This window comes from Schistocerca gregaria, chromosome 2, assembly GCF_023897955.1.
Source record: "Schistocerca gregaria isolate iqSchGreg1 chromosome 2, iqSchGreg1.2, whole genome shotgun sequence".
NCBI lineage: Eukaryota > Metazoa > Arthropoda > Insecta > Orthoptera > Acrididae > Schistocerca > Schistocerca gregaria.
In genome coordinates, this window is record NC_064921.1 from 804,730,033 (window position 1) to 804,743,240 (window position 13,208).

Sequence of the window (13,208 nt, forward strand, 5' to 3'; positions counted from 1 at the left end):
CTCAGCCGAGCGATCGCGTCGTGGAGTTTAACAGTGTCAGTGAGATGACGTCGGTCATTTGAAGCTCTTTTTGGGGAAAACACCCCCCCCCCCCCCCGCTTCTATAGTGGTTTTCTAAGCTTTCCTTCTGTGTTTTAGTTTCCCCACTTTTTGAGGTTAGCTCCCGTTGCTGCTGATTTCCAATTTTTTTTTTTTTTTACCCTTCCCTAAGCCACAGAACGGTCGCTAGTGACCGTAGCAGTTTTGCGACTCTCAACATGCTGCTTAAGCGATTTATGGAAATCATGGAAAACCTAAATCATGAAACCCAGAAGTTTTGAATCCCCACCCTGCACATCACCTGGTTCTGTTCCTCCACGGTATTCTGCTTGTGTAGATCTGAAATGCCTTACAAAATATGACGGTGACTGTGGAAATTTCAGGAAGAGACTTTCCGTAGGTGACTTAATTCTGCGGCAGATTTTCATCGTCTGGGACTACTTTCGCTCGATTCACTACAATGGGCTGAAAAATCTGGGCTCATGTGTATTATAGGAGACCAGTCCCGGACTCCTCCAGTCCTCAGGAGAGAGCAGGATGCAGTGACAAGCATAGAGAATGCCAAGAAAACACCATTGACAATAATACATTTATTGAGCAGTCATACAGGATTGTCTTCCAAAGCACCGCTCACAGCCATAAGAGGGGCCGCTATGCGCTCCACTTTCGCCTGGTCCCCGGCACGAATCCGCCCGGCGGACTTGTGTCGAAGTCCGGTGAGTCGGCCAGTCTGTGGATGGTTTTCAGGCGGTTTTCCATCTGCCTCGGCGAATGCGGGCTGGTTCCCCTTATTCCGCCTCAGCTACACTATGTCGGCGATTGCTGCGCAAACAAGTTGTCCACGTACGCGTACACCATCATTACTCTACCACGCAAACAGAGGGGTTACACTTGTCTGGTGTGAGACGTTCCCTGGGAGGGTCCACCGGGGGTCGAACCGCGCAATAACCCTGAAATAGTGTTTCGGTGTGGTGCGGTGGAGGGGTGAAGTGGACCGCGGTAGTCGTCGTGGGGTTGTGGATCACTGCGGCTGCGGCTGGGACGGAGTCTCCGTCGTTTCTATGCCTCCGGTTAACATACAATACAATACAACGTCATGGGGCAGCCGTCGACACTTGGACGCCAGCTCTGTGTATCGATGTCCAAAGGTGCTGACGTCGAGGATTTTGTAAGTAGGCTGTTTAGGATTTCATATTGGTAACGCCACGTAGCGCTCTGTATGAAAATCACTGGCCGTACTGTGTGCAGTCTGTGGCTAGTTTGCATTGTTGTTTGCCATTGTAGTGTTGGGCAGCTGGATGTGAACAGCGCGTACCGTTGCGCAGTTGGAGGTGAGCCGCCAGCAGTGGTGGATGGGGGAGAGAAATTGCGGAGTTTTGAAATTTGTAAGACTGGATGTCATGAACTGCTATGTATATTATGACTTTTGATGACTATTAAGGTAAATACATTGTTTGTTCTCTATTAAAATCTTCCATTTGCTAACTATGCCTATCAGTAGTTAGTGCCTTCCGTAGTTTGAATCTTTTATTTAGCTGGCAGTAGTGGCGCTCGCTGTATTACAGTAGTTCGAGTAACCGAGATTTTTGTGAGGTAAGTGATTTGTGAAACGTATAGGTTAATGTTAGTCAGGGCCATTCTTTTGTAGCGATTTTTGAAAGTCAGATTGCGTTGCGCTAAACAATATTGTGTGTCAGTTTAAGCACAGTCATGTATAATTTTTCTAAGGGGACGTTTCATAATTTGTACTCACGAGTCACACTCCTAGGTCCACCTGAAGTGCTCTTTGACTCACAAGAGCCAGCTCTCAGCCCCCCTTTAGGAGACAGGAGCGTCAACCTCAGGAATGCGATGAGCAGCAGCAGGAGCCGTCCCTTTCGAAGGTGGATGGTGGGCGGTGTCCTGGACATGCGGGTCGTAACTCAAGCAGGGTGACGGTCGTCTCCACACCCCATCAACGTTGCCTCCAAAGTTGGCAACATCTTCCTTCCAGTCAGACTCGTGGCACCACAGAAGACTCAAGACAGTTATGCGTACACAGGGTCGACCTCCAAACCACCCCTCTCACCGTACACCTGCAGCTGACACAAGCGCTGATACTACGTAGTGGGCTGTCGGTAAACAGCGCTCAGCAATCCGATCGTGACCTGGTAGTCAAGGGAAGGCAGGAATCGGTTTCGATTGTGGACGGGTCCGTAATCAGTTACTATTGGTTGCCTTTTACAGTTAAACACAATTTATTTTAAACCAGTGATTCCAGACCAGGCAATAAATACAAAACTACCACACGTTATTAATGAAGGAATAAAGAACTGTGTAAATAATAGTGTTTTCAGTGAGTTACAATTTAACAGATCACCAGTTAATGCAGATACAACAATGTTTTAAAAGCAAGCCACTGTGATCTGGGCAGAAGGCCTTACACGTCAGGAATGGCAATAAATTAAGAACTGTTTAAAACTCGCTGCAACTTACAAATTAAAGGTATTAGAATATTAAAGGCAAGTCGCCACAAACACAGCAGACGACATCAGACGCCAAGAATGGTAGTAAATAAGGTTTTAAAGGCTTACTGCGTAAATACAAATACCAAATTAGAATTTTAAAGCAAATAACCACAATCACGACTGAAGGCCTTACACGCCAGGAACGGCAATAATATTAAAAAAAAATTGAAACCTGCTGCGAAACAGCAAATACAGTAGCAAAAGTTAATTAAAAAACAAGCAACTGATCCAGACGGTGCTCCAGGAATCGACCTCTGAGAACGTCCGGCAACCAAAACTTCCGCGAGCGATGAGATAGGCAGCCAAGAGCTGCATTCACTTCACAAGATGGTAACTCAGACTAGTGGCAGTCCAACGAATGACTAATGAAAAATCTTGGTGAAGCTACCTGACGCCCGATAAACCAAATGCAACAATGGAACAATACGCCAAAGCCGGAACCGGCGGTCTGCACTACGTCCCCAGAATACTGTGTTTAGAGTGCCCGGAACGAGAAAGGAACCACTACCACCAGAGTAGAAGAATCACCAACCGGCCTAAAATCAAGAAAGCTGTCAAAACTACAGGCCTTACCGGGCAGCAGCGGCAAGGCGAGGAAACGTACACTGCCGTTACACACACTAACCCCCAGGGCAGGTAACGGGGCTGGTTGAACTTAACAAATTCTAACAAGTTGAACGTAGGAAATAGTAATTAGAAGTCGAGGAAAGCTAATCAGATCCGCCTTCCCCAAGCATTCCACGCGCTGCGACACTACGAGCAGTAACACGAATCCAAATCAGTGGAGAATCGCAGGATATCACAGCGGTGGAGGTTTCTCTACTTGGACTGAAAAGCCCTCATCTTAAAGCTTGATGGATCCGGTTTACGACGAGGTCGTGCACTCTCGTGACCACAGCCCTTCCATCCGGCAATCCATGCGTGCCGCCAGCGGTTCCGGCGTGTTGTGGCACTGCTCGGACCTGGCTCCTGCTGAGTCCCAAACCGAACTGGCTCACTCACACGCCCCGGAAAAACAACAGTTACCACATATCGATAACCGCCGCTGCTGCCACTAGCGGACAGGCAGCGCTTGCAAAACAGAGTGGCGCCAGTCAACACGGGAAGAAGACAAAGAGCCTCAACCATGCCAACTAAACGATACCATCTGGCCTGCAACAGAGGGCGGAAACTTACAAACAGCACCAACGCAGCACGGCTCACCGATATTTGTTAAGAATGGTGGGGTATTTACGTTGGCACTTATCACACGCTCTGCGGTGGGGATGGCTACGACATCATGTGTCCTGGTTTATCCTCGCTCTCAGTTTTGCTACTGGCTTTAGACTATCGCGACTTCACCTTCCAGGGGCTCTTTTCTACTGGTTCGGCACATGAATACTTAATGTTGCGTTGCAGCTAGGCCTCCTTATGACTGGTTTGTCACCAGAGTACGACTGTATCTCACGGCTGTCATGTTATTATGCTTCGCTCGCAGACTTGGACTGTGCTGCGACAGTTTCCGTGTTTGCCGCAACCCGCTCAGAATTTCCTCCTAGCAAGGAGTCTACTGGGCAGTGACGCAGGCGATTTGGCTTCTGGAAGCTGCCATGGTTGAATTTGAACGAATTTTTAGTGTCAGCCGGGAATAGGGACCTACTATCCTCCGACTGGTAACAGCATGTAGGAGAGCAGAGAAGATGATACAGTGCAACACGCGGGCGCAAAACTACAGTATTCGTGAAAACATTTTGAGCATTCGAGAATGCTGTTGTGGACAACACTTAGGAAAAGCAGACTGCAGACTGATTCACTGGAAGAGTCGTTAAGAGGTGTAACCTACCGACGACAGAAATAACTTAGGGTTCTGTCATTTTTCAGTATTGCTCCTTAGTCTGATAGCCTTACCAGATAGCACTGTACAGACATCCAAAGGAAACAAGTGCGATTCGTCACATGTTCGTTTACCAAGCTTGAGCGCGTACGATCCAAGAGTAGTCAACCAATACATTGCTTTCTCATTCACATCTCTCGCGAGCTCTAAGTGCGCAACATTCGCGACTGGAACAAGGTAGGAGAGGGGGCGTTGGTGACAGAGATACACAAAGTACCCTCCGTCATGCACCGTAAGGTGGCTTTCGATTGTAAATGTGTAGAGATCCAAAAGGCAGTGCCGGCCGTGGTGGTCGAGCGGCTCTAGGCGCTTCAGTCTGGAACCGCGCTACTGCTACGGTCGCAGGTTCGAATCCTGCCTCGGGCACGGATGTGTGTGATGTCCTTAGGTTAGTTAGGTCTAAGTATTCCTAAGTTTTAGGGGACTCATGACCTCAGATGTTAAGTCCCATAGTGCTTAGAGCCATTTGAACCATTTTGAACCAAAAGGCAGTAGGTGACGCGCACAGGTTGATGCCGGGCTCCTTGACTTCCAGAAGACATTGGATACTGTTCTGGTGCCTACACGATGAAGGTCGTCTTGTGGAGAATAGATGTAATTTTCACTCATTGATTCCTACAACAGAGCTGGACCAACCCAGATTTTCTAATCTTTGCGCTGTGGATAAACTGAGCAGTCTTCACAAGAGGCGACATGCAGAATTGTAGTAGCTTATAGTACTGGACCATGTAAAGCTGCAGTCACGAGGCACTTGAACCAGTTTGTGTAAAAAATCCACACGCAGTTGATGTCCAACCAATAACTGTACATAATCACAAAGTACACTTTAGTGACTCATCGTTATTTTGCAACGTGAATGATAATAAGTTGTCTGGTTCTACTTTTGTCAATACTTGTCTTTTGGAACGGCTGTAATCGTCCAGGGGTAGTCTCAATTTCTTCAGGATCTGAAATCAGTTCATCCGGGTCTTCGTCTCGAAATGTTTGAGAACACTAATGCCATTTTGGCATCGCCGATTTATTACTAACTCCTTGTCTCAACACCAGTAACATTTGACACCAAGTTCAAACATAAATCCACATGTACTGGCTCTTACTTTCAAAGCCTTATTAGAATAATTAATTAGCAATTTCCTTTTGCTTTCATTATCAACTTCCAATTCATTGCAGTGGTTGCGCCAATAACAACTCCAAACATTCTACAAGTCAGATATATACGAGGTCGTCCTGAAAAATAATGCCTCCGAATTTTTTTATTCTGTTTTATATATCGTTGAGGCATTAAATGTCATGCATGTTAGTCAATTGATTATTCTCGGCCATAGTAGCTATGTTTGTGAAATTTGACTGTGTGGGATATTTAATTATTTCTAATTTCTGCTACCAGTCACTTTTTATTTTCTGTTTCATCTAACATAATACAACGCGTTTCGAACATGTTCTGTTCATCTTCAGGCGTTTATAAGTGCATACATACAGAGAATTGTTACTTAAAAATAAAGTCTTAAACAAGATTAATCTAGAACTCTTTGTATAGACAGGTTTTGTTGAATTTTATATCAAGACGTGTTTTGAGTAACTTTAACGTAATATTTCTGTATGTACGGGCTCCGAATTGTTGCGTGTAATCTGGCAGTGTGTAACGTAACTGTGTCGGTGCGTCAGAAACAGCGTGCTGTAATCCCTTAGAAAAATGAAAGCACGAATTCCAAGACTACTTCCACAGACGGAGCACTCTCTCCTCCAGCATGGGAATGCTAGACCGCACACCAGCGCTCCAACATGCGCCACGAATCGACGCCTGGATTCACTGTCACCGATCGTCCTCCACACAGTTCAGACTTGGCCCCATCCTATTTTCATCTGTTTCCAGAACTTCGAGGACTTCAGTTGAATAGTGAATGCTTTATTTGAAAATGTTCACGAGTTTTCAAACAAAAAATTCGGAGGTATTACTTTTCAGCACACCCTCATATATCGAAGTATTTTCAGCAATTTTTTTTTTCATGTCTAGGATGAAAAACAAAATTCATGTAATAGTATATTACATTAAAACATATTGTTAGTTTATGCACTATTGTTTATTATTATTTAATCTCAAAGGGTGATTACATTTTTGGAATCAGTCATACTCAAATATTATCATGATTTACAAAACGTGCACTGATATAGCAAAGCAGGACAAAAGTAATGGAAAAATGAGTGTCAGCAAAAACTGAAGATCGCGAGAATCGAGCTAAAGTGGTATCGAACGGTTCATCTACTTAGAATTCGATATCTACTTAGAATTCGATATCTAACGAGTTAGTTTATAAGAATAAGACTTTTCTTCCATCTCTGTTGTAGAAATCAATGAGTGAAAATTATTTACATATGAATAACCCTTGGGATGTTGTAAGTAGTAGTACATCATCTCAGTATTTCTTGAGGTTACTACCTTGATGTAGGGAAATACCTCATTCATTACGTAAGGTATATTTTGGCGTAGTCATACGATACACAAACATTGAAATGATGAAAACCAGTTGTGTCTAGTGATAACGTAGTATTAATGAAACCGTTTAAACAGAGAAATTTGTTACGGCAACTGTTACGGTTCGGTATCAGTTTCAAGAAAATATATTTATTGTGAAATAAACGCGTTCTTAAGTGGGTCTTCATCATTGTTTGCTTTTTCGATGTGCTAGCAGCGGACGTGTTTCTAAAAGAAATTGTGGACTTGGGTTCCGCTGATATATGTTGTTGCTGTTGTGGTCTTCAGTCCAAAGGCTGGTTGTAATGCATCTCTCCATGCTGCTATATCCTGTGCGAGGCTCTTCATCTCCAAGTAACTACTGCAACCTACATCCCCCTGAATCTGCTTAGTATATTCACTTCTTAGTCTCCCTTTACCGTTTAACCCCCATGTTTCCCTCCAGTACTAAATTGGTGATCCCCTGATGCCTCAGAATGTGTCCTACTAACCGATCCCTTCTTCTAGCCATGTTGTACCACAAATTTCTTTTCTCTCCAGTTCTATTCAGTACGTCCTCAATATTTGCGTGATCGACCCATATAATCTTCATCATTCTTCTGTAGCACCGCATTTCAAAAGCTTCTGTTCCCTTTTAGCCGGCCGGAATGGCCAAGCGGTTCTAGACGCTACAGTTTGGAACCGTGCGATCGCTACGGTCGCAGGTTCGAATCCTGCCTCGGGCATGGATGTGTGTGATGTCCTTAGGTTAGTTAGGTTTAAGTAGTTCTAAGTTTTAGGGGACTGATGACCTTAGAAGTTAAGTCCCATAGTGCTCAGAGCCATTTGAACCATTTTGTTCCCTTTTTGCCTATACTGTTTATCGTCCGTGTTTCACTTCCATACACTCCATACAAGTACTTCAAAATAAACTTCCAGATACTTAAATCTATACTTGATATTAACAAATTTTCTCTCCTCCAGAAACGCTTTTCTTGTCATTGCCAGTCTAAATTTTATATGCGCTCTACTTCTACCATCATCAGTTACTTTTCTGCGCAAGTAGCAGATCTCATCTACTACTTTAAATGCCTCATTTCCAAATCTAATTCCCTCGGCATAACCTGACTTAATTCGAATACATTCCACTGTCTTCGTTTTGCTTTTGTTGACGTTCATCTTATACGCTCCTTTCAAGGCACTGTCCATTCCGTTCAATTGCTCTCCCAAGCAATTGCTGTCTCTGATAGAATTATAAGAATTATAATACCTTCGGCCAACATCAAAGTTTTTTCTTCTTCTTCTTCTTCTTCTTCTTCTTCTCCTTGGACTTTAATTCCTAGTCCGAATTTTTCTTCTATTTCCTTTACTGCTTGTCCAATATAGAGATCTCTATTTTACCCCTACTGCTCTTACCATTTCAAAGAGAGTATTCGAGTGAACACTGTCAAAATTTTTCTCCTAGGTCTACAAATGCTGTAAACGTAGGTATGCCTTTCCTTAACCTGTTTTCTATGAGAAGTCGTAGAGTCATTGTTGCCTCACATCTTCCTACATTATTCCAAACTGATCTTCACCGAAGTCGGCTTCTACCAGTTTTTCCGATCTTTTGTAAAGAATTACGTGTGAACTACGGAAGTCTTTTCATGTCACTTTTCTTGCCGCCCCACCCCCACCTCCTCAAAAAAAAAAAAGAAAAAAAAAAGACATGAGAAGGTTTCTTCGCCGAAAATGTAACATAAGAAGATTTTAGAGTTTACAAAATAAACGGAAGCCAATCCCATTTTTGTTTGCTCATTTACAAACCTCATACTCGTTATCTAAAGGACGCTATTTACCTCCGATCCAATTATGTAAACAATGTGTTTTCGTCGAGTGGCCTGCGTAGAGGCTGAATTTGCCTTTTGCGTGGGCAGACTGTGAGCGCTTTTCCTAATTGCGACCTCGATGACAGAGTGGGCGAGGGAGGATGACAAAGGGGTAAGGGCTGGCCGCCTAGCGGTTTCTAAAAAGGGACCCAGAGAGCTTTCATTGAGGTAAAGCGCCTGGGGGAAGCGCGGCAGGTGCACGAGCAACAGGTACGTCCGCGCCCCGCGCATGCGCAGGCACGGCAGCGGAGAAGGTGGTGGGGGCACCCCCACCCCCTGCCCCCCAAGCCGCGAGCAGGCGCGGTCGCGTCCGCGGCCGCCCAACCAGTAGTGTGGGCGCTGTGATGCGGTGCGGGTCGCGGTCGGCTAGTGCCGGAGACGCGGTGGCCGAGGCGTAGCAGCAGGCAGCGTCAGAGCTGGCGGCGGCACAGCAGCCGCCGGGCGGCGCGGGCGCCATGAAACTGCAGCTGATCGTCGTCGAGACGGGCGAGCGGTGGCGGCGCGCGCTCCTCAGGTAACTACTGATGTGTGTCGCAGCGGAGCGGAGCGCATCAGGGTCGCCCGGGCTGGGCGAGGGCGAATGCGTGACCGCTTCGGCCGGCGGTGGCGTGGCGTGCGGGCCGACCGGCACGCGCTTATCGACCGCGCCGAACACGCCCCGGGGTCGCGGCGCCGGCGCCGGGACGGTGCCACAACCAGTGTCTCAGCGGGCATTCGGCGAAAGCAAAAGAAAACAGGCAGCTCAACTTAATAATACGAGAGTGTGTAACAGGTTAAAATGAAGCAGTATGACAGCACTACCACGCGATTCTGACTGATCGCCATATCATCCTCTGCCCAATAGCGTCATTCGGGTAGGGTGCGCGCCGGAAATGTCGAAAAATCTCAGTTGACGGAAATGTCCCTAAGATCTTTCGGAAACCAACGTAGATAGTTCCGAGAACAGGTTTCCGGTCCAAATCTGCGAATTGTCCCCTGTGTTATGTCACTCCTGTACAAAGTGTGGAGATAAAATAAATTTAATAGCACTTCGAAGGAACTGTTACCTCGTCGTTATTACTCAATCTGGAAATGGAACATAATTAGCCTTGTGTCATAGAACGCTACCCACATTGTTTACGCGAGTTATAGCAATTAGCAGAGTAAAGATACGGAACTAACTGGTGAAACACAGGAAAAACAATGTTTTTGGAATATTTCACAGGACGTTTTATCATTTCCATCCCTCTCCCGTGTCAGTATATGACTTGTTTTTCAAGTCTGAGTGTCTGAAATTTCATTTTCGTGTATTGCACTTATTATCTGAAAACAGGAGTTACATCTATCATCAGATAACACGGAATAATAAAGAGTCCGTACACTGTGTACTTTCGCACTGTAACTGCATCTTCGGGGTGCCATTATGTATCATTAGCGCGTTAGGACGTATCCCAGGAAGGTATATTAACTTAATTAATATTTTCACTTCCGTCCGTAATTTTAAAGCTCGTTGCGGTTTTCAACGTCGTATATAAGCCAATAGTCATCTACTGGAGATAATGCAAATTATGTGTGTCTAAGGCAAATAAATAAGTGGGTGAATCATAACGCTGAATTTCTATACTCCAAAGGGCACAAAAACTAAAAAGCGCTACAGTATTGAAGGGATCATGGATTGAAATACGAGTTCGAAGATACTGACAAAGTACAATTTTAACGCGTGAATTTTGTTGTGCCCAGTATGGTAGTCTTCATTCTGTGGATGAATCGGAACAGCTCTCGTTACCATTCAAGCATTCGGATCGGTATGTTATCTGCATAGCGCAACTGCATCATGCGCAAGTTACCTGTATCGTAGATTATAAGCTGACATATGGCAAAGAATCCGGAGGTTTGTAACTGCATGCTTAAGCTATATGAAAGTACGGCTTCCATTTTTGGTGTGGGTATTGAATACAACATATGGTAACCCCCGTCCCCCATACAAAGTCCGGCACATACTGTAGTGGCTTCTAATTTCACTGTGATAGGGGTACTTAGGAAATACTCGCACCTCTTGCGAAGCCAAAGTTCTTCTCGGACAGCAAAATGTCGCACTGTGCCTGCAAACGCAATGCTAGTAATAGTAAACGCTTCAATCTTGCTTCTCGCATGGTTCTTCCCTGACTGCCATCTGCTACCAAAAATGTCTTTTTCAGCTCTTTCGATCGGCCATTAATGTTCTAGCAGAAGGTGAAGTTCTTGACGACCACTCTGATCTATCCGTGATGTTTCCGCGACACATTCTAGGGGTTCACGTTACGACAACGCAGGTCTCCTGACGAGCAGTACCCCAGCACGGTCGGTTCATTGTCCTCGCAGCTTTCAATCCCAGACCCGACAAAGGGGAGGTTTCTCTGCTGACTGTATACTTTCTCATTTGTCCTTGCTCCGGGTCGCGTCAGACGCCAGGAGCCAAAAAACAGCGGAAAAGGAGGCCCGTTGTCAAGAACAGAAGAATACTTCGTGTGGAAATAAAACATCTCTGGATTCAGTAGGAGCTAACGTTTCGGTTGTTTTTTTTTCTTTTTCAGAATAAGCTAGCAAAAAATACCGTAATTATGAAAAACGTTGAACATCATTATATGAACTTTGCGTTAAAATGTTGTGCAGAAGTTCGGTTTTCGTACATTTTTGGTAAAATGATTATTACATTAAACTGACGAATTCTTGAATCTTACTTTTCACTGCCCTTTCAAGTACTGTTTGTAAAAATTTGCTGATTAACAGTACCACCGTGCCTTCCGTCAGCGCCAATGGTGCCACGTTTTTACTCGTTGTTTAAGGGTTAAGTATCTTGTTTATTACATAGATCAGTTTACTAGTCAGCATTCTGCGCGCCGCTATACTTTTTAGTTAACTAGCTCACCTGTTTCCGAGAGTGTGAAATAGGCTTGTCTTCTCGTCTCAGAAATTCTGAAACATCTTTCGTTCTTCTTTTTCTCCCTCTCCCCTTAATCTTGGTTAAATAAATAGGAGTATTACCACAGCCGAAGAGTTCACTTTTCGCTGATAGAGGTGCGTAATCAGTCTTATTTATATTATGAGTATATTGACATTGTTAATATCAATGTTATTGATACTGTCAGTATCACTGAGACACGTCTTTGCTGCCCTGATTTTTGAAAGTGAATACGATAGTTGCTTCATTTCGCAGTTTTGAATATTGCTGTACGCCGCCCTTTGGCATCTCATGCTTGCATAGAAAATAAGAAAAAGAAATGTTAAATGCTGATTTCTCATTTTTCAAGCTGTACTTTCTTTTATCTTCATAGCCTCTACCGAAAATGTTGAACAGAATGCAAAGCACGTACCTGTTTCAGAATTTAACAATGTTTACTTGGAAGGCAGCATACATGCTTCGCATATCTCGAACGTAGATATCCACCCACTTAGTATGTTATTTTAATTGCGACTACGAACCTGGCCGGGAGACTAGGACTACACATATGGAGCAGTAGTGACGAGGTCACAGATGTTTAACAGCGAAAGCATTGGCAGTTGTTCTCCCTGGTTTCTGCACTGATAAAAACATGTTTTGTTTTTATCTTAGAATGTGGTATATCTGTAAACGCTAAGTACTTCTAGCATCAACTGGTAAATTCCGCGCATAACCAGTTGGTCTAGTGCCCCTGTTAATAGGCCGCCTGCTGACGTGGGCGTCGGCGGCGGGTTCAAAGGCAGAGACGAGGAAGGAAGTGGGGATAGAGAAGAGGGGGAGGGGGAGGTGGCAGGGAGAGACAAGGGGCGCGGCCCGCCGGCGAACCGCCGTGGACCGCCGAGGCTGGCCGAGATGGCGGTGACGTCACGGCTACGTCAGAGTTCACTCCCACCCACCGTGATCGATAAGGTCGGTCGCCCTCCAACGCCGCCCCTCTTTTTCTATTTTACCCTCGATCCTCCCCTCACTACTGTTCTCGTCTCTCTCTCTCTCTCTTTCTCTCTCTCCCGAGAATACGTGAGGGAGGACCGAGAATAGAATGAGTGGGACAGCAGCATTCGATAGGCTGCCCCGATATTCGCCCCCAAGCTGGTGGACACATGTGAAAATATTTCATCTCTTAATTATTGGTGTCCTCGTAACAGCATTGCGTGACCTAGTGTCAAGAGAAGAGATGATTACTACAAAATGTTGGCTTTGCTATTTAAACGAAACAGCTATTATTTTTTTTAAAAATCAGTTCTGACTGCTGCCTTTTCGCTGTTCTAACAGGCAATCTTGTTTGTATGATTTGTTAAAATAATTAACACAGCCATCGCTGATTAGTCAGACTATACAGATGGTGTCAAGCTAATGCTCATTAAGAAATGGGCATTTAAATTTTCTGCGTATATGGTGCAGGATACTTTATGAAAATTGTATTAGCATTTTTACTAACTTTTAAAAGTGGTCCTTTCCTCATTTGCACGCCACGTATATCCTTGTATGTTCCACACAAACGCGACATACG

At 44.8% G+C, this 13,208-nt stretch overlaps 1 protein-coding gene across 2 annotated transcripts in view; it reads left to right on the forward strand.

Moving 5' to 3' along the window:
- LOC126335085 (phosphatidylcholine:ceramide cholinephosphotransferase 2-like) overlaps positions 1-13,208 on the forward strand; it is a 302,261-nt gene that overhangs the window by 147,744 nt on the left and 141,309 nt on the right. The window contains exon 1 of one of the 2 annotated variants that reach the window (XM_049997981.1): positions 9,065-9,253. The exons of the other annotated variant lie outside the window; for it this stretch is intronic. Coding sequence (XP_049853938.1) covers positions 9,195-9,253 — 59 coding nt within the window. The 5' untranslated portion in view covers positions 9,065-9,194. Of the gene's footprint in view, positions 1-9,064; positions 9,254-13,208 lie in introns of those variants that run through there. 2 annotated transcript variants of the gene reach the window in all.